This window comes from Podarcis erhardii, assembly GCF_964252035.2.
Source record: "Podarcis erhardii genome assembly, chromosome: 2".
Lineage (NCBI taxonomy): Eukaryota > Metazoa > Chordata > Lepidosauria > Squamata > Lacertidae > Podarcis > Podarcis erhardii.
The window spans coordinates 73719988-73747080 of record NC_138498.1 but is presented as its reverse complement, the minus strand read 5'-3'; the positions used below and the strand labels follow the sequence as shown (position 1 = coordinate 73747080).

Below are 27093 nucleotides of genomic sequence, written 5' to 3'. Positions count from 1 at the left end.
TTGCCAGGCTGGGGTAACTGGTACGCACCAGTAGGAGAAGGGGAAAGCGCTGCTGCTGGTGGTGCTGCGGCCGCGAAGTGGGGGAGGGGGCAGAAATCCGCTTCGCTAGCACTTGCGGGGTCAGGAGGAGCGCAAGTTTAACAGGACCCGGCCAATGTGGCTGCACCGACTGCCTCGCACGTGCCCTGGCGGCAAAGGCACGCGAGCGCGCCAGCCCCCCTGCTGCCACGAGCAGGCGAGGGCGAGTGCGTGACGCGTGGCGGGGGGCGCGCGCAGCAGCTCGGGCCGCCTGGGCCCAGTGAAAGGTCCAGAGGCTGAGAGGACGCTGGTTCGCCAGCCGCCGGCTGTCTCGGGAGCATGCGCCGTGGTGGCTGCTGAGGATGGAGAGCGTTCCGAAGCGAGGGGAGGGCGGCGGGAAGAGAGGGATGCGGAGAGGAGGGGGAGGAGGAGGAGGGATGCGAGGGGAGGAGGCTGGGCAGGTTGGCCGCCTATTTGAGGGAAAGTAGCAGTTTGTATTCGCTCAGTGTTTGCCACAACGGAGCCGAGCCCGCCGCGTGAGGGCCGGAGCGAGCAGCAGCAGCCGCCGCCGCCGCCACCCGCCTGGCTGGCTGTGTAGGGAGCCCCAGCCGCGCTCTCCCGACCCCCTCCTCTCTCGCCTCAGCCTCCCGAGAGCTGCCCCGCTCGTGGCATTTGAGTGTGGGGACGGAGGGCGGGAAGGAGGCTGCGGCCGCCACCACTTGCTTATAGCTGACTGACTGGACTCTTGCGCCTCTCTGGAGTAGCCGGAGGAGATCCAGCGGCGCCGGTCCCTCAGAGAAGCCCCTCGCAGGTTCCCAGCCCGAGCGGGGAGGGTGTCTTTGGCAGCCCAGCGCCACCGCCGCCGGGGAGAGGGTGAAGAGTTGGTGCCGCCGCTGAATTTTTAATGGAAAAATGGCGTTCTCCGCTCAGACCTGCGGCGCATCTTGCATCGTCCCGGCTCTGTGCAGCCAAATAATCCTGTGCCTCGTCCTCTCGGCTCCCGCCGCGGATGGCTACAGCTTTCCCCAGCAGTACACGTAAGTGAGAGCCCCTCACCCATGTAGGCTGCCAGGGCAGGCAGGCAGGCAGGCAGGCAGGCAGGCAGGCACCTGGCAGTCGTAGCAGCAGCAGCAGCCTCCGCCGCGGGCGAGTGCAGCCTCTGGCTGGCTGGCTGACGGGCGCTCGCCTCGCAACTTGATTCGGATTGCGTGCCGGGGGGCGACTGCTTTGGCACTTGTCCCACTCCAAGTACCTGCAGCGATACTACTGCAGTTGTTCTTAGGGTTTTTTGTTTGTTTATTTATTTATTAAAGAAATAGTGCAGCCGATCTGCATTGCCCAGGGCTACTCAGATGTCGAGGGGACGTCTGGGGGAAGGGGGATCCCATTTTAGTTGGGGCGGATGGGAGAAGTTGGCTAGCGCGCAGGTTCTCTCTTCCCCCGACTCCCGCTCGCCCAGACGCTTAGGCACAAATCAAGCGCTGTTCCGGATCCTAGCCAACTACCCCTTCCGAAGTGGTGGGGTGAAGTTGTGTGTGTACCATATCTCTCTGTGTTCTAAAATGCCTGACCGAGATAACTCCTTTATCATTTTTTAAACAATACCTAAGAAACCCTTTGCTTAAGTGCTGAAGAAGCACTTAAGCAACTGTAAACAAGCAAAAGACCAACAGGACAATATATTAGCGTTAACACTTCGCTGGAGAACTGTTAATATGTGCAAAGTTTCGAAATATCACACGAAGTAGTGAGGAACATATTTAGTTGTGCTCCATTGTTTACACCTATATCTGTGTTTGAAATAGCTACGACTTCAGTACGAATGTTGGCAGCAGCAAATTTCTATTTTTAAACTCCTCTTTGCTGTGGCTTCATCAGTTTCTGCATTCTCTCCCCCCACCCTCCAACACTTCTTTATATAAAACTGTTGGCGTGAGGGTCCTAACATAATCTTCTTAGGAGTGGAATGAAGGTTGCTGAAGTTCTTTAGGTTTTTGGTTTCTAAGTGGGATTTTTTTTTTTTTAAAAAGAAATATACATATTGAAATTTTAATTTGAGTCATGGAAGAAACAGATGTCTTTTATGGCTTACAGGTGCACCCACACAAACTCTCCAGCCCAGGTATATATAGCAGAGTTTTAAATGACTAATGTATTGATAGTTGCATTGCATGCAGTATCTATGGCTCTATTGTTGTTGTTATGCCTGAACTGAGACAAATTGATTCCAGTCTGCTGAGACCAAAGATTGGAAAGCATCCTACTATGAGATTGGGAGGTGAGAGGCAACATATCAAATGTCTTTCAGTAGCAAATGGTTTGCCGCTGAGGAGATTGCCACATTCATTGAGAGCCTATTCTCCTAGACATTTCTGATCATGGTAGCTGCAGGAAATGCAGCATTTTGAGGCACAAAACATCACTGTTCTTGGGGCTTGGAAGTTGTCAGTGTGTCCATTTGTCACCTGCTTCTTTCAGCGAAGAAATGTTTTCATGACACAAATCAATAATAATGGTCACATTGACCTTAACATCCCATTGGTATTTCGGGTACAATAGTTTAGATTGAATCCTTCAGAGGGCTTTAATTATAATAAATTGGTACAACTATGATAACATATTTTAGCAATATTACTTGGAAATATATTTTTAATGTGTGTGACCTGCTGAAGGACATACTTGGCATTGAATGCTTGCTTAAAGACCCATGTAAAGATGCAATGTGGGTTCTTTCCATAGTGAAACACTTTTCAGTCCTTATTTTCAATCATTATGGCTTGCTACAATGGTTTGCAGCTCCTAATGGTGCCCTCCTCCCCTTTTAAGTTTCCTGCATTATTTCTTTGCCCACCACAGCTCTCTCTCTCTCTCTCTCTCCCCCCTCTCCCTCTCCTCTGGAGGTTCCATGTTACATTCCTTCTTTCCTTTGGAGCTGAGCCTCCACACACTACTGACCCCTGAGACTTAGCGGCAGGGCTCCCTTTCTGTCACTTTCCCTGCCAAACATGCATACAAATTCCACTGGGATATAAAGTTCAGAGAGGTTTCTGCCTGGAGTGAGGGAGACAAAACACTTGTTCATTGCTAAGTGTTTAGGGTTTGAACTTGCAGCCTTCCTGTTTGAATGAGTAGTCCTTACTCATGCAAGGAGTCTCTTTAGAAATAATCACTTTCCCTCTCTGTGTGAATGATCACTAAAACAGCCCAACGTCTCAATCATTCTGTGTCAGTGTTTTCCGAGAAAATGAATTTGGAACATAACACGGTTAATTAAAAATGAATTACTTTGTTGTACTTATACAAGTTGTAGTTCCTATTCAGATTTCTTTAACTTAATATAGTTTATAAATAACTTTCTCATACACAAGAAGTTAGAATTATTGCAAGATCTGTTCTCAAGCTTTAGCATGAATTAATTATTGGGGAAATGGGCATTGTGGTTCCAGTACGCACGTACTTCACCTGGGAGTAAAACCAATTGAGCTCATCAGGACTCATTTCTGAATAGACATAAATAGAACTGAATGGCACAAGATGTGTTTCCTTATCTGCTCTCCTTTAGCAGTGTCAGTTGTAGAAGTCACTGACTATCAGGTGTGCTATACAATAATTCATTTTTGCCAAGTAAGAATACTCAAGTAATTTATAACTATTTTAGACAGGGGGGAGAGGGATTTATCCAGACTGTGCAGTATAACATGAGGCCACATATGTTTTGGGGGAGCTATGTTAGCTGATATTACAAATCAAAACAAATAAGCAGATTTTAATTTGCCCATTTGATGCTTGGATGTTCCTTAAAAACCTCTCTTCTTGTATCTACAAACCTCATTGTAACGACCCTTGAATTTTTTATTTTTTTTAACTGCATTGATAAAACAGGTCAAATTTTGCAGAGATTCTTGGTCTTCTGAGTATAAGGTAATTTTTTGTTATTTTGTACATTGCTCTCTCTGTGTGTATATATATGTTGGAGTTGACAGTGAAGATTATGGGGTTAAGCCAAAGCCCTTGCGGAAAAGGTGGGTTTTGAAGAGAGGTTTGAAGGAATATTTGAGGGGATATTGTATCACAGCTGAGAATGATACTGAGCTTTTAAAATTAGAATCACTCTTAACTTTCAGAGATTGTTCCTGCTGAATTACTACCTCTCGCTCTTTCTCTCTCCACATGGATGTAATACATATATATATATAAATTATCAAGTATAAGGGCTTAGCCTTCATAACTATTTCTAGAGCTGCCTCCCATTACAGCAGGCTGTCTTGCCTGCAGCATGCAGAATGATTAGAGTATTTGCACTTGGATTGCTCCGACTCAGATATGATTTAAACATTCACAGTGGTTTTGCATATCAGTTCCTAGTTCTGTCCCCTAGTAAACCTCTGGTGTTTCATATTATCTCTCTCTTCCTGGGTAGCATGGTTTTAATCATCTTATGCTGAGCTAAGGAAGGCTTGGCTCAGCCTGTTGTCTAACGTAGAATTTCTCATCGAGATTTAAAAAGCAAAATCCGAGATTGGAACAGGCCCATTCACTTGGGCATGTTGGGTGGTATGCACTTGATTGACAAGTTGCTTTTGGTGACTGGGTATGCCTGTGTACACAGATGGGATTAAGGGCTTTGCTCTTTGAGGCTGATTCTTCTTTTAAATACTTTTCAGCATTGGCTAACTGGTACTAAATAGAAGCAGGATCTTGTGAAGGCTGATGTGGAGTGAAAGAGGATCCTGTATAACAATTGATCACTTAAGAAGCTATTCTCATGTTTGAGTCCACATTTAAATTATACAAGACTAGGAATTAAACTATGCAGGAGCAGAGTGGAGTAATCCAAATACAAATTCCAAAGCTGCAGTTATGTTGGTCTGTTTCAATCAAAACAACATAGATTCCTGTTGCACCTTAAAGGCTGACAAATATATTCAGACATAAGCTTTCATGGGTTAGAGCCCACTTCACCAGAGACAGAAAATATAAATTCTTATCAGCATTGTAACCTTTAAACAAGTTGATTATCTTTTGTATTTGAAATAAATTTTCCAAAGGCTGGAGAGCTATTTCTGATTAAGGAAATGTATATGCTTTGTACCTACCGCTTTCCATAAATGTGAGATCTTTATTAGTTTATCCTATTGTCTGGCAGTATGGCTTATTTGTTGCTTTGCTTCAATTCCCACCCCAGTTATAGTTATTTATTCCTATGGGATGCATAGTATTCACTTTTTCTTTTTTTTTTAAATGGCAGTTAGAAATGTTGTGTGATGTTTTGTCTGATATTAGGCATCACACATTTGAAAACAGGTGATATAATATAAACATGTAAAACAAAGATCACTGTGAGATCAGGATGCTGGACTAGGGCTCTTCTGATGTTCATTGACTACCTTCAAGACCCATTGAGAAATGTCCAGTCTTGCTGCTTTCAGCAAACAAGATGGTTAAGGGTCAAGCATATACTGTATGTACTTGGTCTAACTTCTCCATGCACTCTGTCTACATCTTCAGGACCAGCAACCTGAAAGGGATCCATGAAAGCTTGGTGAGACAGCACAATAGCACCATCTGTCTCTGATCTTGCTTCAAAAGTAGACTCAAAGTCTGAACTGATCCAAGTGATATTACCTGTGAAAACTTTCAAAACAGTCACAGTGGTTCATGAGTTGTTCTTTCACTTCCCTGCCTTTACCAGGTTGTAGAAAGCCTTTTACCACTGGAGAGGCTCCACTGGATGACACTGAGCAGATGTAATGGTGTCAGAGAAGAGAGATTTGGTAGCTGTCACCACTGCCAAAGAATAGATGATGATGATGATGATGATGATGATGATGATGATGATTTATTTATATGCTGTCCATCTGACTGGGTTGCCCCAGCCACTTTGGGCAGATCCCAACAAAATATTAAAAACACAATGAAACATCAAACATTAAAAACTTCAGTATACAGCACTGCCTTCAGATGTCTTCTAAAAGTTGTGTAGTTCTTTATTAACTTGACACCTGATGGGCAGGTGTTCCACAGGGCAGGTGCCACTACTGAGAAGACCCTCTGCCTGGTTCCTTGTAACTTCACTTCTCAAAGTGAGTGAACCACAAGAAGGCCCTCAGAACTGGATCACGGTGTCTGGGAGACACTCCTTCAGGTATCCAGGGCTGAGGCAGTTTAGGGTTTTAAAGGTCAGCACAATTTTGCTCAGAAATGTACTGGGAGTAATGTAGATCCTTTAGGATTGGTGTTATATGGTCCCGGCGGCCACTCACAGCCACCAGTCTAACTGCTGCATTCTGGATTAGTTGTAGTTTCTGAATCACCTTCAAAGGTAGCCCCGTGTAGAACACCTTGCAGTAGTCCAAGCAGGAGATAACTACAGCACGTAACACTCTGGCGAGACAGTGCACAGGCAGGTAGGGTCTCAGCCATCATTCCAGGTGGAGCTGGTAGACAGCCGTCCGGGACACAGAATTAACCTGTGCCTCCATGGACAGCTGTGCCCCCAAATGACCCCAAGGATGCACACGTGGTCCTTTGGTGGCACAGTTACCCCATTCAGGACCAGGGAGTCCCCCACACCTGCCTGCCCTCTGTCCCCTAGAATAGTACTTCTGTCTTGTTGGGATTCAACCTCAATCTGTTAACTACAATCTATCCTCCAACCTCCTCCAGACACTCACACAGGACATTTATCAGCCTCATTGGTTCCAAGTTAAACAATAGATAGAACTGGGTATCATCTGCATATTGATGAACACCCAGCTGAAACTCCCTGATGATTTCTCTCAGTGGCTTCATATAGATATTGAAAAGCATAGGGGATAGGATAGCACAAGTGAGCTCCCAGGGGTCCGAACACTCATCCCCCAACACCACTTTCTGGACACCCCCAGGAGGAAGGAGTGGAAGCACTGCATAACAGTGCCTCTAGGTCCCAACCCCCCAAATGATCCTGAAGGACAAGATGGCAAATGTTTATACTGCTCCTGGAACCTTGATGAGCACAGCTAGGATGGGTTAAATCCATCCTCTACCTAGGTTGGAATTCTCACCCAGGATTAAATCCTGGACTGTGGTGATAATACCATTCAACCATCTAGCATCGAGGAGCAGCACATTAAGGCTTAACAAATTACTTAGATGTCTTCCAGGAACTGTAGATTTGGAGTAAGGATTGGGAGGAAGACTGTTTTATATTCACCTCAATAGTAGGCCTCTGTCTAAACCACGTTCTATGTTTATGCAGATTTTCTGTCACAACAGAGTGTATAGAAAATGCAGCACCATGGTTAGCACCCCCTTTGTGAATGGTCTGCAGAGATCTATCAGAATTTGTGGAACACAGTATGTTCCTAGTCTATACTGAACACAGTTTGGGAGGACATTGTATTTAATAAAGGCATGTCCTCCCTGAAGCACTCTGAGACTCCTATGAGTATTATCTGTGAGAATCTTGGCTCTGCCTGAAGGAGCATTTTGTGGAAACCTGAAAGGTTGTAAACTCTTATCAACTGAAGTTGAAGATGGTCCACTAAAAGCTATTATCCTATCTGCTTGCTGAAAGGCTTGGCAGTCAGTTATGCAGCACAAACAGAAAGAAGATAGACAGGAAAAATGGTTGGCAATATTTTACCTTGTCATTAAATCTCCTTTCTTTTAACTTCCATCCAAGCTTGTTTTAGATGTGACTCGTTCGGAAAATTAAATCAATACAGAAATAACTGATGAATCAAATTACTGCCAAAATCTTAAATAGTTCTAATGATACTTTAGTTTCCCCTCATTTTAAATTATCTGCACAGTTCTTTGCTTAATATAAAAATGCTTCCTTCTCTGGCAGGTGAGAAGAGGAATGCAATTTTATTCATGGAGTTCAGAATGTATCAAAATGGCCTGCACCTGGAGCAAATAACCAAGAAAAGTTGGTTGGTTATCTATGGTGTGTTCTGCAGGAACACATTGAACCATGCATCCGCTCACCATCAGTTAGCTCCTGCAGCCTGGCATCTTGGAAAATCAGCATAGGTTCTTCAATGAGCACTAATAAATAAATAAATAAATAAATAAATAAATAAATAAATAAATAAATAAACTTTTGTCTCTTAGCTTAGTCTGTTAGGCTCATAAATATATTTGAAGGTGAACTTTGAAAGCAAAAAAGAAACAATTGAGTCTAATGGTGGTTTATATTTATGTATCTATTAGATTAATTAATAAATTAATTAGATAAATTAATTAATATTTTTCAGTGTTCAATATTTTTGCATACAACTTGCATGAGTTGACAGCTAATGAAGCAATAAGATTTCCTCCCCTCCTGCAGCTCTCTGCAGCCCCCCCCCCAAAAAAAGTCAGCTCCAGATGTCTGGGAGATCCTTCAGAGCAGATTTTGGTAGGATGAGGGGAATGCAAGGCAGGAGGAGAGGAGAAGCACGTCCATTTCACTCACTTGGATAGCACTCGATGCAATCCCTGTTCAATACCAGTGTGTATTTTTTGTAATCTTCTTTGTAAACTTCTTGAAGGTTTTATGACAAACAAGCAATATAGAAATTGTTGTGAAATAAATAAATAATAAAATATGATTGAAGAGGTATGCCAGGGTAGGCAGGGTAGGGTTGTGATAATAATTTTGAGAACTGGGATATAGTAGGGACTAAAAACATGAGTTGTGAGCCAAAAAGCTTCTGGTTTAGGTCCCACCTCAACCACAAATCTCTCACAGCTTCATCTTCAACTACTGTTTGCAGATAGAATAGTGGCCTGTCTTACAGGGCTGCTGGAGAGAACAAAAAAGCTTAATTTGCTGCTCATGCAGCCACGTATTCTGACTGTAAAGATAAAGGTAAAGGGACCCCTGACCATTAGGTCCAGTCGCGGACGACTCTGGGGTTGCGGCAGGGACCAAGCAATGGGAGCTCACCCCATCGCAGGGATTCGAACCACTGACCTTCTGATCAGCAAGCCCTAGGCTCTGTGGTTTAACCCACAGTGCCACCCGTGTCCTATTCTGACTGTAGTGAGCTACAATAAAACAGACTGAAACATTATACAGTTGAAAGTAGTATGTAAATACAGCCTCACATATTTAAAGCCAAATCACTCCACTACTCAGAGGCTTTTCTCCTAAGATCTATGCCGAGCTGGAAATGATTAATGGAATATTCATTCTGATTTGATTTTTTTCCTGTTTGTTTTCAAATCTGGGAACTAGTCATGCAGTACACTACAAAGTTTTGCTTACTTGGTGTTCAGTATGTGCCTTCAATTGTTGATCGTATTGCTCCATGTACTGGAAAATGTTCACCACAGTACATTTAATAAAAACTCCTGGTGAACTGAGTCTTCTCATTCCCTTTCTGTGCTACAAGCACTTTGATAAGAAATGGTGGGTGAAGAAGGATGAACCTTGGTTCACAATGTTTTGTAACGAAATAAGGTCCAAAGAAGCATTATGTTGAACGTCAAACCTTTGCAAAGGTGTGGGTGGGTGTGGGTGCGTACACACACACACACACGTTATGATGATTTAAAAGCAGACCTTCACAATTTGTGGCCAGCGGAGCTGGACAACACAATCTATTTGGGCCTGTCATTTGCTTGATAATCCTTCCCTGCCCCCAGGCACAGCTGAGCTGAGCTGAGCTGAGCTGAGCTGAGCTGAGCTTCGGATACCTTGATGGCAAGCAAGCCATCAATACAGCTCCTTGAGTGACCTTAAGAGTTTAAATGAAACTCAATGGAATCCCACATCAGGTGAATAAAGAATCAGTTCTGTTGTGCCAACTGGAAACACAGTATTTCAGTGTCTTGAAGCCTTTGGAACTGGCTGTGGATTCACCCACATGAGTAGAAAGGCAAAGGCAAAGTGGTACACATTGTATCTTAAGAAGACTCTTCACTGAAGAGAATTCAGACTTCAGATAAAGAAAGCAGAATGCTTGCCATCAAATCTTTGGATCTCCCATATATAGTAACCAATAAATACAGTTCACAACCCCCAAAATGTGTTGTCTGATACTTTTTAGGCATTTCTGGATTTCAGACACAGCCATTATTAGTCTTTACACGCATTTCAGAATTTTTGGCCTTGATACTGCTTTCATGAATGACTCCAGAACTTTCCCCTATTTTCATAGCAATATATATTATATCTCAAGAAAACACAGATACAACCATCAATACTATAAGAAAGATATTAAGTTCAGTTATCCTGAGTGCTATTTGTCAGTCAAGAGAGTGTACCCCACCAGCCCCATAGAAAGGAGAGCAATAGAAAACTTCCTGCTGTTTTGAGAGTATGGGTCTTTTGTTTTCTAGAAGTTGAGTTCTTCTGCTTAACCATCTCCATATATTATGTATGGGGCACTGGCTAGTTATTCTAGGATGCTTGGAAGAGAACCAAAGAAATGGACCTCAAGGCTGGGAACAACCAGGAACACAGACTCTAGGCTCTCAAGTTGCTTTCCCAATGTGATATACTGTTGTAGATTAAAAATCCAAGTGTCTCCAGTCAGTCTAAATTGGGAGAAAACTATTCCATGACCTCAATATGTCTTTCACTGTGGAACACATTTGTTGAACACTACTGCTTATCAAGAACATTCTTTAATACCCACTCCATTCAATTCCAGTACCCCCAATGTGGTGTCTCAGTAGAGAAGCGAGGAAGTTTTGGGTAAAAGATTTATTTCCAGATACATACAGGCTGCTAGTGTGGACTTCAAAACCATCAGTCACTTGTACTATTTATCCAGTTTTAAAAGTATTTCACTTACTAATTAAGAGATCTGAAGGTGTCTCATGACCAATATCCTCTGCTGTGACTGAGACATATTTACAGTGGAGTAATGATGTCATAATCAGCCTTTCCCAGCTGAGAACTACAAATTTGTTGTGCAGCAGGACAGGACAGGTTTGACTGATACCAAAATTTCATACACAGAGGCTTCTTTAGATTTGTGGCCTTCTCAAGCAAAGATAAATCCCTTCTCTAAGAAATCAGGAGAGTTTACGTTTTTGTTTTTTGTTTTTAGTGTGTTCAAATATCACATGAGATGCTCAGTGGTAGAGCATCTGCTTTGCATGCAGAAGTTCACAGGTATGGTTTCTGACACAGCCAGGTACAGCTCAGAGAAAACCCTGTCTGAAATACTGGAGAGTTGCTGCTATTCAGTCTAGACATTACTAAGCTAGGTGGACCAATGATCTGACTTAGTATAACGCAGCTTCCTATGTTCCTATAAAATTACTCTTTAGCTATGGACTTTAATTTTTCTTGGCACAAGAACATCTCTAAGAAATGAAGTTAATAGGGCAACAGATTTTTTGTTCAGGGGTGGGCTTCTTTCCCTTCAAAATTGATTTTGGATGTGCAGTCTCTACCCCACCCCATGAAAATCAAAGGAGAGGAATTTTCTGAAACAAACTAAAGTTTAAAGCATGAAATAACTAAACCTGAATTAAATACAAATGGATTAAATAAGTTTAATACAAAAAATGAAAGAAAGAAAAAATTCTTCCCCAATGTTCATCATTACTTGTTGTTGTTGTTGTTGTTGTTGTTGTTGTTGTTGTTGTTGTACTATTGCATTGTTGCTCTGGAATGAGCTCTGTAGTGTGGATGAATACAGCCCAAATACCATACTGACACATTGGAGCAAAATGTCCTGAGTACATGCAGTCAACACTGCATTTATTATGCTGGAAGAAAAGATAAAATCATATGTGTTTGAACTGGGGGAGGGTGGCTGGTTCCATTCTCTGGAGAAGGGCTTCATCTCACTGCAAAGGTAAACCTAATGCAGCTGCTCACCATGTACAACAGCACAGGAAACCACATTTAATTATTGAAGGCATGGAAGCCAGTGAGTGTTGCAGGATTCTGAACCTGAAGCCAGTTAGATGTGGATTGTAGCTTCACTGAGTGCACCACCCGCACCCTCAACTGCAGGGCCAGATAAGACACAGTGCTGTACTCTTTGGAAAATACTTAACCAAATTATGTTTTTAAGAATTGTGTGAGCTTGATTGCATTTTATAATGACAGTAAAATGTATAGTGATGTTACAGGTTTCGAGGGTCAGTTGGGTGGTCCCCTGAGTCCCTTCCTATTCTTGGGGTCCACTACCCAGTAAGGGTTAAAAGCTGAGTGGAGGATTCCATTCCTAACTAGGCCTTAGCTTGCCACTTAAGCACCATCATTAGTACAACCAAATAAGTTGCTCTCTGCCTAGGGTAAATGGGTGGGGCTTTCTCCTTCCCACCTGGCTGGTAATTAGAAGAATAATAGTAGTTGTATGTGAGCTAAGCAGAGAGGCAGACGAGAAGTTGGTGAGATAGTTTTGATTTGTGTGGAATCCAAGCTGTGACTAACGGAGAAGCAAGACCTGTTACTACTGTGAGCCCTTCCATCTTAGGCTCAGTGTAAATAAATCACACTCTGTGCTGACCCTCATTCCAAGGAACCTGAACCCTCGGTAAGTGCCTGGAACCCCTGGAATCTCTCACCGCTCAAAGATTGGTGTGGTGTGTAGCAGCATTATCTTTCTTACCAATGAAAGTGAATGTGAAGCCTCAGGAGAGTCAACATGAACTTAACAGAAAGAAGTGTGTATCTGCCTACACATGAATGAGTGTGCAGTCTGTGAGGTATTGCTGTAGAAAATAATTTTTCTCCAGTCTCTCATGTTCTTAAATGAAAAAGTTCGGTGTTTGGTAAGTAATCATCAGGATGTTTTAGAAAGCTGATGTTGAATGTGACTCTTGTTTGTCTTGATCAATTTGTACTTAAGATGAGTAAAGCATTGTCTCTCTATATAGCCAAAGACCACAGAAATCAGAAATCCCAGGTTCTTTTGCAAGGCACAATTTTAGTCTGTACCTATGACTTACACTTACGATCCTCATAAATCAACTCACAGACACATTATTTAAGCTTCAACAGCCACCACACATCTCCATCTATGAATGCTCTGTGACTGTCTTAAATTTCACAATGTTCCCAGGAGGATTTTCATGTTGGGCTTCTGTTAATTTCCTTCTATAATGGGAAATATAATCCACTTTCTGTATGTAGGTCTTAACTTTGGTGTGTATGTGCATGGGATAGTAGATGGGTGAGTGGACAGCCTTTATCTTGGAGGGATGACTTCTCACAGGTATTCAAATATAGTCCTCTGTATACTAAGTACTTCTGAAGTTTCACTACTCCAATGCAGATTTAGGATTTATAGTTGTAAGAAAAGTGGGATTGCTGAATGTGAGCAGTGCCAAATCAGGGAGAGGACTAGATCAGAATATGCAGAGATTGGGCTTCAGTGCTCTAAATAGTTTTTTGTGCCTCTTTCATTGAGTAAAAGAACTATAATTATGAAAAAGTGGTAAATGTAGTCATATTTCGTTTACAGTGGTGCCCCGCAAGACGAATGCCTTGCAAGACGAAAAACCTGCTAGACGAAAGGGTTTTCCATTTTTCGAGGCGCTTCACAAGACGAATCTCCCTATGGGCTTGCTTCGCAAGACGAAAACGTCTTGCGAGTCTTGCAATTTTTTTTTGCTTTTCTCTCCCTTTTTCTAAGCCGCTAAGCCGCTAATAGCCGCTAAGCTGCTAATAGCCGCTAAGCCGCTAATAGCGCTAATCCGCTAAGCCGCTAATAGGGTTGCTTCGCAAGATGAAAAAACCGCAAGACGAAGAGACTCGTGGAACGGATTCTTTTCGTCTTGCGAGGCACCACTGTATTTGCATGACATATTCATATGGCTGTGTTTGATGCTTTTTGGAACAGAAGTTGAATCATCCTTTGTGAGGGTGCACATAGCCCATATGGAGTTCATCTGTGGTCCTCCTGCTTGCTTTTCTCATGTTGCATTGTTGAGGAAAAGTAGAACTGTAAGTCATTTATAAAAAGGACAGAACAAAGTGTCTAGATTTCACCACTACTCTTACTTGGCTAAAAGTATTTATTTTACTCTTTGCTCTGTGTTATCTTGTGTACAGTGCTATCTTTATGTGTTTCATTTCCTGTGGAAGGTGAGATACTATCTACCTTGAATTAGAATGCACCTGTGGGTGAGGGGTATGCTCTAAGGGTGTTAATCAGCTTTGTGTGGGAGCCAATAGCAAGGCCAGCCAGAGTCATTTGGGGGTATTCTCCCCTGTTGCATTAAATGTCAATGTCAATAACACCCTCTGGGTCAGTTTAGCCCCAAAGCCACAGATAACTCGGGTCACTGTTGCTCTGTTTTTAATTACAGAATTGCTGTGTTTTCTATTATTCCTATGTTTCTTGAGATACATAGGCTCTGGAAGAAGTGAGACTGTCCAAAATGTTGCCTGTGAAGCAGTGAAGAGCTCTAGATATTAAGCACAGTAGTATATGATATGTAAAAAGTTAAAAGCTTCATTAAATATATATATATCCTATATTGCTCTTCTTTAATAAAATTATAAAGAAAAGTTAATTCTCTTTACTCCCCCACCAAAAGGTCCTGGACCTATTTATCTGCAATTTAGTATGCTTAATCAACTCCAGAGTAGTTCCCATGTCTGTAAATTTCATCCACTTTGGCCCAAAGTGGGAAATGCGGTAACACTTTTTAGATTTTCCACTATAGTGACAGAGTGGGTCAGGAGCCAAATTATAGACTGAAGCACAGGACAACTTAGAAACATCAGAAGTTTTAAAAATACACAGATGCAAGATGAATTTGGGGGATGGTGTGGGGCATGCACACCCTAAGTATGTGCATAGCATCCATACGTACATATTTTAGAGCGGAATCTTTGACTTAATACTCTCTACCAGTTTCTGGCAGTGCATGAACCTGATTATTTACATTGAATTCATCTTTAAAAAATAAAATAAAAAGCCAGTTAACAAATCTGCTCTTTAGCAGCTTTTGGGAAATTCAGCATATGGCCTTCTCACTGGAAAGTGGGTCTGCCATGTCATATGGGAATCACAGATGAGTGGAGGATGTGCCTGCAGCCAAGATGAGCATGTGAGCAATTTAATCTACTTACTTCCATCTATAATTATATCCATCTTTTCACCAGCAGTCTTACCTTATGTTGCAGTATTGTCTTTTTTTTGTCTTATCTCCAGGTTTTGAGGGGCTCTTGGGCAGGGATATCTCAGTGGGGCTGTCTCATGGAGTGGGCAATCTCCTTCGCACTGTCAACTCTACTCATCCATTGCCTTCTCCCTGCAGACCTGTACACTTAGAAGGCAGGTGAAAAAGCAGCAAAAGTTAGGAGGCAGGCCAGGGGGGTTAAGCAGTGGGGGACCTGTTGAAACACGGGCCTCAGAAGGTGCTGTATGATGTGAACCACGGACACTGTTCTTTTTTAGATGGAGTCTAAACCCTGATCTTGACTGCTTAGTTTTAGAGCTTCTGTCCATGCCTTATTTTTGCCTTATGATATAAAGGATTTTTGTCAGTACTTTGGTTTAGAGGTACCGGTATATTGTTGCTTGGTGTCATGACCCATGAAAGCTGCCTGCATTGTGTTAGTGATTTTATATAGTTGTCAACAGATTAAATACTTTTTCAGAAAAAATGCCTATGCAGGAATGGAATATTCCCGATTATAGTCAGAACACCAGAGCCAAGATACCCATCAATATTATGGAAGGCCCAGGCTTAAAACATGCATTGTTGATATTGACTTGAACTGAACTGAACTTTGGCACCTTTGTGGTGTAAACTCCTATGCATGTTTACTCAGGATGGAATGTCCCACTGAGTTCATCACTCAAAGTGATAGTGAGCCTATGCTTCCAAGTAAGGGTGCACAGGATAATGATGGCTTTTGATGATGGAAGAATAGCCGTGAATTTCATACTGCATGGTAACTACTAAATTTGACTAAGGGGAGTAGGAGAAGATCACCAAAAGTGGATGTTTGGAAATTCAGGAGTCCTGAAGAAGTTTTGCTTGTTAGCAAAACAATTGATTGAGCAGTTTATATATTTTAGCCTATACAGCTCTAATCTTTAAGGTGCTTTATTTGCAGCACTCTGAAGGTTGCAAGAGTTTGTAATCCAAATATAGAAAGTGCACAATTTACATGTTTAGTATTTGGAATAAAGCCAATGTACCTTGCATATAGTTTCTTTATTTGTAGTTCCTTCCACTGCAATTCTTAACTGCTTGAAAAACTGCACTTAAAACAACAAATTTCCACAATGACAACCATTTCAGCATCTGCTGTTACCTTGAACCTGTACATATTCTAAAAGTGAGATTGTATGTAGTGTTTTAATCTGAACATGAAATGCAAAGCTTTAGTTTATGTTGCCGTTGTTACCATAATTATAATCCAGTGTTAGAAACTGAGATATGAAAGCTAGGATCTAAGTGGCACCTTAAACCTAGGTTATGGGTGCAGCAATGGAATGTCTAGGCACACTTTTTTATAAGAAGGATACAAAGCTGAAAATGAACAAACTGTAGCTACAATATTATGTTCATTTTTCATATGGTCTAATGCTTCCCCTGCCCACCCCCCTAATATTCTTAAGAGGGTCTCTTCTCCAGTCTTCAGAGAATAGCTGGAAGTGGGGAGGCAGAAAATGTCCTCCTTTCCTTCCACTCTGCAGTTTTAATCAGAAATCTTAGACGCAGTACTGCGCCCAGAGCTCAGAAACTCCTCACACTTATGAAATTCCTTGTCATAAAATGTGCTTAGAACAATGGGAGTTCAAACACTGTCACAATCTAGTTAATGGAATTCTAAACTGAGAAAGTTTTGACATTTTCTGGATTAACTCCATATCATTCCAATTTGATTTCTTATTTGGATCGAAACCCAATCTATTAAATATGAACCTCTGTTTCATCTTCATTGACTATCACCGGGAATCTAAAACCAACCTTTTCTTCTCTTTTCACATAAGTGGATGAAATTTGCAGACAATTGAGCCCCCTCCCCCATGTGGATTAAGCCTACCAAATTTCAGGCAGATCCATCTGGAGTATTCATGCAGTTTATTTATTTTTTAAAGAATTTTTTTTTTTACCTTAAAGAAAATTCTGCCAAATTAGATGCAACTTGCAGGCATGGCTGCCCCCTTTAAATGGATGAAGGCTGCCAAATTTCAGTGAGCTGATTTTTAACTGTTGGGGGGAAAACAATTGGAGAAGAAAAAGGCCACCCCAGTAGTCTAAGTCACCCACCTGCACCCTGCTCTCACAGTCAAAATGTGGGGAAGAATTATGACCTATGTGAAGAAGAAAAGAAAATCTTTTTTTTTTTTAACTTGAGTATCTCTCCCCCAAATCGCCATGAGTGGAGTGACTTCAGAAAATGATTCACTATGATTAAAAACTGGACATAGCCATCAAAATTCCCCCTCCCCTCAACACTCAACCTGTGGGCCTTTTCCCAGTCAGTTTGGTTTTGTTTCTTAGAAAAGAAAGGAGGCAACTTTTTGGAAAAACTGAGACCACAGAGCAATGTGAAAGCTTGGGAGGTTCCCGGTGTGCCTCAAGATGCCTTTTTAGGTGCAATCAACTCTGGAACATAAGATCATGATTCAAATCACCCCAATTCACCGTATTATTGGGGTACACACAGAGAGACCCTTCTAATCACCAAATTAAAATGGCCCATAGAGTTCAGCACAATCTCTTTCATTATGCAGCTAAGAAGAGCGAGGCTACATATTGTGTTATTTAACATTCTGTAATATTAGGATCATGTAAATTAAATGAATTGTGCAACATAAGCTATTTACATTTGGCTGTTTGCACACTGTGTAAAATATGGCTAGCCCCACACACCCCTCAGGAAGTGTTTTTAAAGAAACACAGTTTATGCCAAGTTCTATTTCCTATCTGGTTATCCTTCTCATTTTAAGAGGCTAGATGTGTTTATGTTAGCCTCGTAGGGAGCCAGAGTTTTCCTGGGGAAACTTGAGTCTCACAACTGTTATCCCCCATCAAATACTCACCTGGTTCTTAGCATGGATCCTATGATATTTTCTGAACATATCTGATTTGTGTGAGAATGTGTGACTGAGAGAGGAAGAGGCAGAAATTCCAGAGGCCATTAAGCTGGGTAATTTACATGCTTCTTGAGCCTGTGCCTAGGGAAATATATTTCACAGGTAATTTCAAATCTCTTGGCGTGTGGAAGAAGTCATTATTCTAAATAGAAAGGGTTGATGATGTCATACGAACCATCATGAAAGGACCATATTAAGAATCTGTTTTGTCTTCTCGAAAACAAAGAGAAACCTCAGAATATTATCTGAACAAGGTGTTTGGGCTCTCTAAAAAGAAAGGTTTGTTTGGTTTTATTAGTTTAAAGAAAGTGTTAGCGCTAAAAATAGAAACAAATTATCCTTGTTTTGTCTGTGTATACGTGTTTAATCTACTAGGAAAGAGGAAGCAAAGAACTATGTTTTAAGAATCTGTCTTCAAAGAAAATCAGTTTGCTCCTAATAGATACATTGGATTTAGAGTCTTTAATAAATTTGCAGAACATATGGGGGTTCCGAGTTTTTTTCTCAGATTATCACACAAATTAGCTGATACCTTTCCCTCACAGTTTTCCAAATTATGTAGCTTTAACTCTGCATTACCTGGCTCACAGTGTGATTGTATCATCAACTAAGACCCGCTAGGAAAGGTTATCCCCACTCCCTCAACCAGCAGAGGTCAAAATACACCACCCACCCTCCAGTCCCAAATTCAGAGCTTCCCATAGCACAAATGACACGAGTTACATGAGTGTGGCTAATGGTTATTGTTCATCACAGTGCAGCATTGCCACCAATCTCCTTGGCTGGGCAGCACCACCCAAGGCTCCTGCTGAGGCAGCATTCTCATGGCCACCCCCCACCCTAGAGTGCGTGACCCTGACACAAACCTTTGTGGGTGCCCAGCCCTGTCATGGGGAATGTTGTGGGGGCTGGAGCACCCATGGCCCCCTGCCTATGCATGGGCCCCTCTGCAGAATTTCTTGCCTTTTCTCAACTCTCTGTCTGGATTCCACTGCCTGAATCATGGTTCTGGTTTTGGATCATCTCACTTTGCTCCTGATCCTGCAGTCTTTCACATTTAACATCCAGTTACTTTCATAATCATATGAAACCCAATAGGTACAACATAGTCACTTTTCCCATTCTCCTCTCCCTTTTCTGGTCCTTGATTGCAGCCAATTACTCACCCTAGCTGAAGGAAGGAGGAGTCTGAATCACTGGCTTGGAGGGGGAGGAGTCTGAGTCACTTTTGGCTGCAAGGGAGGAAAGCAGAGGGAGCAGAACACGCTCTCTCCTTCCCCCAAAACCCCGTTCTCATTTTACTTAAATGGCAGCATTGATCATTCAGCTTCTGGCACAATCAATTCCAGAACAGATACTGCCAATATAAGCTAATGTTTTCAGACTGAAATGGTCTTTATAAAAGTGGGTTCATGTTAACTTCCCAGTTTTAAGAAGTCATGATATTATTCAGAATCTGGTAAAGCTTTTATTTTATTTTTAGAAAAATGTGATGATCTGAAAGGGAGTGAAGTTCCGTAATTTAAGTCAAATCACGTATGCTTACGGTTTTAAATTCTGTGGCATTAAGAGCTTTCCCCCCATGGGAGTGATCTATGAGTCAAGAAAACAGCAGTTCTGTACACGTAGCACATTGACCAGACTTCTTTTCTTTTCTTTATAATGCTCTTATGTGACTGTACAAACCAGACCTTCTTTCTGTCTTCAGCCATTTCCCCATTGACTTCCCTGTGCTTGTAGCATTAATAAATGTACTGGGGAAGTGAGGAGGGAAACATGTACAACTAGAAAAGAGCTATAAGAGAGAGAAAGGGACAAGCAAAGCAGTGGTGTGATGAAGAACAACAAAAAGCTCTTGGATCTTTTGGAAAACATGAATGTGGTAAGAGGACTACCAGCTTCTCCAGAGGATTGAAGGGGCCCGATGTGACGTTGCATGCACAACTGTGCAAGGAGCCAGGGGGCAGAGCTGAACATCCTCTGAAAATTGAAGGGGCCTGGGCCCCTCCAAAAATACATTGGGGGGGGGGACTGCCTCAGCCCCTAGGAGTTATGCCTATGAGGACTACTATGATTAAAAACTAGTAGATGTCAAATTTGAAAGACAACAGCAGTCATGTGGAGACTAGGTAGAAGGGGCAGTTATTCAATGAAGCAAACTGATGCATTCTGCATAATAGAAGAGAGACTGCAGATCTTCCTTTACTTCCCTTTCCTGACTTCTCACTACTTCTTGAGCTGCAGAGTAAGTTGGCAGTGGGGAGGGGGTGTAACACTGGCAGCAGCTAGTACTGCTGAATGACATATCCTCAGTACCTCAAGAGGAATCCATGGGTCTTCTGTTCAGCCTCTCATTCCTTTCCATGGGAACCTAGTGTCCTTTTTGTGGCCATCACTACCTCTTGTGCAAATTAATTCCATATACTTCCCCAGATATCTGTCCCAATACAGCTGGTAACATCCAAATAAGTATGCATGTATTGCTTACTGAATCAGGAACTACTAGTGTACATCAGATGTGGATCCACACATGCATGTTGGGGTATTGATATTGTATATCCACATTGCATTGCTTGCAACTGGATGAATCCACCTTCTGGCACAATAAGTCACTTATAAATAGCTTTTCAAAAAAGTGTGACTAGAGCAGATTGCAGCAGTCAAGTTTCTGAAAACAAATAGCTATGGCCATTATCCAAATTCTACTATCTCCACCACTCACAAAGAGGGGGAGGATGCAGCAGACAGGAAGCTAGGAGTGGAAATGTGGCTGGAGTTGGAGCAAAACTCTGGGAAAAGGAAGGATTTTTCCATACTTGCCAATCCCCTTTTCTCCTTGATTGAGTTCATGCCTGTGGAGCATTTGGTGTGTGTCTCTCTCTCTCTGTGTGTGTGTGTGTGCACGTGCATATGCATATATGCATGGGGGGGGGAGTGGGACTGTATGAGGGTGAGTGATAGTGGGGTGGACCAGTGGCCAGTAAGAGGAAGAAATTTCCTTTTCTGGAAGTTCTTTTCCTTTCCAGTTTTCTCTGCCCAGCTGGTAGGGCTGCTTGGAGACTCCACAGCTTCATAAGTTTGAGGGATGGTTAGATTGTGGTAAGCATTTGTCACTGTGGCCATTTACTACCTTCATCTTAAGCAATACTGAGATTGTGTGTGTTTGTGTGTGTGTGTGTGTGTGTGAGAGAGAGAGAGAGAGAGAGAGAGAGAGAGAGAGAGAGAGAGAATTATATCTAACAGTACAGATTTGCAAATCGTACTCTACTTTTTTGCTCATGCTGGCTGGGGCTGATGGGTGTTAACCAACATCTGGAGGGGCACCACTTTTCAATAGATTATTCCCCCCCTTTATTTGCACAACAGAAGTGTGTGTCTTGCTTACACGTAGTGTTGAGTTAACAACTTATATCTAACTTATGCAGAAGGTCTACTTTTTGTCCTCTGAAGTGTCTGTTGGCATTGATTGGATCCAAGGAAGACATGTCATGATTGCAAGGTAGTGATCAGCAGGGTTTTGTTTTTGTTTTTTCATTATGAAGAATAGCAAGGTCCCTTTTCTTTCCAAGAAGTGGGGATTCTCAAAGATAAAAATATATATGAAAGGGTGCACATTCTCAGATCATTTGGACCTACAAAAACCAAAACCATACAAGTACTGTACAACAGGAAGCAACTTGGTTCATCTGTAAGTTTTCCTTAAGCATGTTTTGTAACCTCACATCATTTATGCAACTGTCTGTTGGTCTCATTTTTAGAGACTGTTTTAATGTAAGCAATTTTGCTAGAAGACCAACAAGAGATGCAGCTGGAATGATCCTTTAGCCTGTTCTTGCCAGCTTCAAATCAATTTACCAATGTTGGCCTGATGTCAAGAATGAATAGTGAGCAGGTGCATCCTGGCAATCCACACAACATTTGGCTTAAGCTGTCTTTAGAGGTACTGTTTTATGGGAGGGAGGGGAGGGGAGGGGGAAAATGGGGGGGGGGGGATTAAGGATGATATGTGTTTAAGATAATATGTTTTGTTTAAATTCCTAATAAAAATTTTAAAAAATAAAATAAAATTCCACAGGCACTCACGCCCATTCCATTTTACTGTATGTCTGTTTCAGCAGCGATATCGTAAAAGCCAGTTTTTGTAAGGTTGAGAATTTAAGCCACACTTAAAGTTTTCACGGTCAGAATTTGGGAAAAAAGTGAAACCTATATTCAGGCCAGTACAGTGCACACCTACCACAAACTCAACTTGATTAATGTATCTGATGAAATACACCTCAGTTCTTTATGCCACTGTAACAGTGCAATCCTGAGCAAAAGTTAGTCCCACTGGGTTCAATGGGCATTTCCCCTCAAATTAACTTAAATCAGATAGTTTCCAAGGTGTTTCCAAGCACGCTTTATTTTAGTGTTTGGTTTTCCCAAAAATGGGAGTGACCATTCTAACGTTGAGATTGCTGAGCACCACCCATAGCAAGCACTTATATTTCCATAGTGAATGGATTCTGGAAAAGAGCCATCTGTATCCACAAGATCCTAATCCTTTTATCTATGTACAACATCAGCATTCCTCTGTGACAAAAGGAGAAGAATCATGTCTCTCCATTGTTGGCTATTGTGGGAAGCAAGATGGAACAGTGTGCTATTCTTGTTTGGCATGTTCCATTTGGATATAGGCACCAAATTATGTGGGCCCGCTTTGGCTAAAATCCACCCATACGGAGGACAGGCTGTTCTCTGAGCTGCCTGATCCTTGGAATCCCTTTAAAAATTAGCATTCTGGGCTTCTGTGTATCTGGTTTTGTCCAGTTATTTGCCAGGTATGATGGGCTAAGCTTGGTTTCTGTTGTGCTCACAGTCCTACTTGGGGACAGGCCATTTTTGTTTGTTTGTTTGCATTTACTTTGAAGGTGAAAAACTTGCCCAAGTTGAGGGCAAAGTAAACTGAAAATTTTAACAACCCACCCCCACCACCTTTTACCATGCTGGAGGATGATGAGGTGATAAACACTAATTTCTCTAAACTGATATTAAATGCTATCTTACATAATGCAGAGATTCCATAGTCCCGACATAAATGGCAATGATCTAACAGCAAAATATTCAGCAAGTTGTTTTTCTCCCCCCTCCATTTTTCTCTCTCTCCACAGTCACTTTCTGGAAAGTAGCAATCCTACAGTCTTCTCCTTGGAACAAAGTACCCTGTATGTAAAATGACAGGGTTCTGCATGCTTGGCTATCGAGAGAACTGAGTGAACATTGCTAAGTGCTTTATAATAACTATGATTATACCACCCTCTCTTAATGATGCTGTTCTTAGGAGCCAGAAACTTTTTTCAGGGAAGCAGTAGTGGGGAGAGCAGTTGGTAGATTAACAAAGGACACATCAAGCAGGTTGGCACTCAGTATCCCAGGAATATATGATATGTAAGCGGGGAGGGGGGGGGGAGAAGCAAACTAGCACAACACAGCCAGTGGATTAATGTAACTGGAAGCTTATACAACCCAGTCACTTAAAGTGGCCAGAAGACTGCTGAAACCATATACCGAACCCATGCAAGAAGCCACTGCTTTGAAATTTGTACTTACCGTAAATGTCTTCTTTAGTTCTCTCTTGCTGCTAGCCTTTTTACACACAGAATATCTTTCAGCCTTTGGAGGAGATTTGCATTTTGAAGTCTAAGTAACTACTTGAGATACTCCATGCCAAATTAGCTGAAGTATGTCTACCTCCATGTGTCCTTGCACATGGCCAATTTTGTGCCTAAAAAGCGGAAGTTGGCAGGATATATCTTTCCCCCTCTGTATAAAAAGTGTTTGAAAGACTGCCACCATAGAGTGATGCTAGCCTGAAAACCACTTGGGTCCTGGCAAGATGGAGGCACTGTGGGTGAGTTGTTCTCATGTCGAGTAGACTGCTCAGCTGCCAACCCTAGGTGGAATTGTTCTCTCCCTAAAGGAGCAGGCTCACAGTTTGGGTGTGCTTCTGGATCAAACTTTGTCACTGGAAGCTCAGGTAGTTTCACTGGCTGGAAGTGCTACTGAGTTGTTTCTTATGTGTTTGTGTGTGAAGCTTGTTTCTTGTATAGTCACCAAGCTTAGAATTCTGTAGTAGAATTCCCTAGTTCTGCAATCAGCATCAGTTATGCTAATCTTTCAAAAGCTGCATAATGTCATATCAATGAAATATCATTCTTACTCTTTTGCCCATGTTATTCCAGATCCTTGAAATATTTTCCTAACTTTACAAAAGCTGGATCTGCTGTAATAAAGGCAAAGGAAGAAGAGAAGTTTTTAGAGCACCAATGCCTGGGACTGGCAGGGCTCTGACAGGTGTGTGACAGAGGCAGGGGAGCTGGAGGCTGACATAGGAAAAAGGGCCAAGTACTTATGTGGGTTTGGTGTTACCCATGAGGCAGGAGCCAAGGTGGAGAGAGCAGGAAAGATCCAAGCAGTCAGAGATGAAGGTGGGGGGCACAGGATGTGTCTGAAGTGGAGGAAGAGGCTGTTTAGGTGAGGGGCAGGTCAGTCAAATCCCCACTGTAGAAGAAGAAGAAGAGGAGTTTGGATTTGATATCCCGCCTTTCACTCCCTTTAAGGAGTCTCAAAGTGGCTAACATTCTCCTTTCCCTTCCTCCCCCACAACAAACACTCTGTGAGGTGAGTGGGGCTGAGAGACTTCAGAGAAGTGTGACTAGCCCAAGGTCACCCAGCAGCTGCATGTGGAGGAGCGGAGACGCGAACCTGGTTCACCAGATTACGAGACTACCGCTCTTAACCACTACACCACACTGGCTCTCATTAGGCAGTGTACCCTACTCAGCTGTCTCCTACAACCAGCAGGGGCTTGAAGAGGGAAGCACAGGGTAGGTACAGGAGAAGTCTCAGGCTGCATGCATGTACTCCATCAGACAGGGGTACAAAAGCCCTGGAGGTGGGCATGGTCCTGCTGCTGCATCAACTCTGCCAAGCACAAACCAGAAAAAGTTAAAGCAAGCTATGTAGATGCTGGAAGTGTGTTTGTATCTGGTGTACTTTAGGAGCTGCTGTAAGGGTGTGCTTTTTTCAATAAAGAATTAACTTTCAGTCATTTGCCTTCCTTGGCTGAAGTGTTCAGAACAGCAAGCGACTGCTGGACAGGGCCTATCAGTATTGCAGAACTCCCATTCTGTACACCAGAAACTCCTTCTGTGCCCAAGATCTATTTTGTATCTTTATCAAACTGACACCTAAACATTTGTATAGGTTTCACTGCACTTTAAAATGTAAGAATTAATTAATTAGTTAAACATTAAACTTGACTCTATTTGTTTGTTTGTTTGTTTGTTTGTTTGTTTTAATGAAAACCATCTCATGCTTTGGTAAGTTCTGTGCTGTGATATTCCTTTTCCATCTTGCAACTACCCTTTCCCTCTTTTGCTCCTCAAGAAGAAACACAGACTCCCTTCTTCTTCTTCTTCTTCTTCTTCTTGGTATCACCTCCAGTTTATGTGCTGCATTCCCAGTTTTTCTCTGTTGACTGCATCATGCAAGCAGCCAGGTTGTCTTTTATAACAATTGCATCACCATGTAACTTTCTGTTGCCACAGTTACAGACATCATTATAGATGTGAAAAAGAGCTGACCAGCAGAATGATTAAGAAAGTAGTATCATCTGCCAGGCATTGCCATAACTTCTGAGCTTTTGCCAGCTCTTTCAGTGCCAGCTCTGTCTCTTGGCTAGCTCTGCAAGAAGCGGCTTCTGTGTTCCTATCTTGTCTGAGACAATAAATTCCCAGGCCCTATCTTAGTAGTAACTGGGCTGTTCTTCCGGATTACTTAGCTTTCTCATGCTGTTCCTTTCTGTGATGACCCTTCTGTTCCTCTTCCACCTCCCGAGAGAATTACAGATTATACACAGAACAAACAAACAGTCTAGTGCCTTAATAATTCAAGGTTCTTGCTGAGCTTCCATTAGATGTGCTATCCTAGAGCCCCCAGTCTTTCTTATCCGGAGAGTTAACCGCTCTGTCCTCTTAAGAATACAAAATAATGCATAGATGGAAGCTTTGAAATAAGCTTCTGCCACTGACTCACATTGAGGCATGCAAAGGTTCTGAGTGAGTCGCAACTGAAATGGATAGAGAATTCTTTTCAGATAGTAAGTACTATACAGTTGTGCCCTCCTCACTTATTAGTTCTAATGGGCAGACTTGCCTGGTCCTACTTATTTGTGGTCTGTGCTTACTGAGTTCACTTCCCAGGAAACTTGGGAAAGCTTCATGGTTCATCATGTTGGTACATACACACTGATGGTGCTTCACCCATGCTCACAATCTCATTGCTTTTGTGGATTTATAGAACTGATGCATTGAATTTATAGTGTGGTATACAACGATAGACTTGCCTCACACTACACCTTGTGACTAGTTCCGTGTCTGTGTTATATGGGACAAAATGAAGCAATTAAAAAAGTCCAAACCAACTTCAGCTTTGACCTTGTTGCCTAAACAGCATGATGATGCTGGGAAGGAACATTGAAGTGGATATCCCATTTGCTGAATTATAATGCAATAGTAGTGAATTGTGTGAATATTGGAAAAAGTTTTCCTTCATAGAAATGGGTTAAATAAAAAGCAAAGCTGCAACACTACGCAACCTGCTGGGGACTAAGCCCCATTGAACACAGTGGGACTTACCCTATAGGATTGGCCAACACATATCAGCTTAGTGAATTACTGTCTGCATGCATATTTGCCCCAATCATACACAGCATGAGTCAGGGAGGAGGCACTGGAAACAGAAATGAATTAGAATGCCTTCTGCATCTTATTCTCTGCAACACTGAGTAAAATGGAATGTCATGGCAAATCTCCCATGGTGCATGTAGGGATGCTTGAGGAATTCAGTCTTTGAAAAAACTGATATGAACTGACCTTATTCTCACCTCACAGACTAATGTGCAGATCAGAATGCAGTTACCTGCCAGCTTATACACTTCCGGAATATTCTGAAGCAGTTCCTGACAGAAAAGTTGAGATAAAATATGTTTTAAAATGAGTATTTTGAGAAAACACATGCCTATAAATCT

The 27093-nt window shown here is 42.2% G+C and overlaps 1 protein-coding gene across 4 annotated transcripts in view; it reads left to right on the top strand.

Moving 5' to 3' along the window:
- The first annotated feature begins 415 nt into the window (after positions 1–415).
- Positions 416–27093, top strand: part of CACNA2D2 (calcium voltage-gated channel auxiliary subunit alpha2delta 2) — a 541532-nt gene continuing 514854 nt past the window's right edge. For 2 of the 4 annotated variants that reach the window (XM_081850470.1, XM_081850469.1), the window contains exons 1-2: positions 416–1055; positions 23174–23227. In XM_081850470.1, coding sequence (XP_081706596.1) covers positions 931–1055; positions 23174–23227 — 179 coding nt within the window. In that variant the 5' untranslated portion in view covers positions 416–930. The remainder of the gene's footprint in view (positions 1056–23173; positions 23228–27093) is intronic. The other 2 variants (XM_081850471.1, XM_081850472.1) reach the window with 2 other exon arrangements.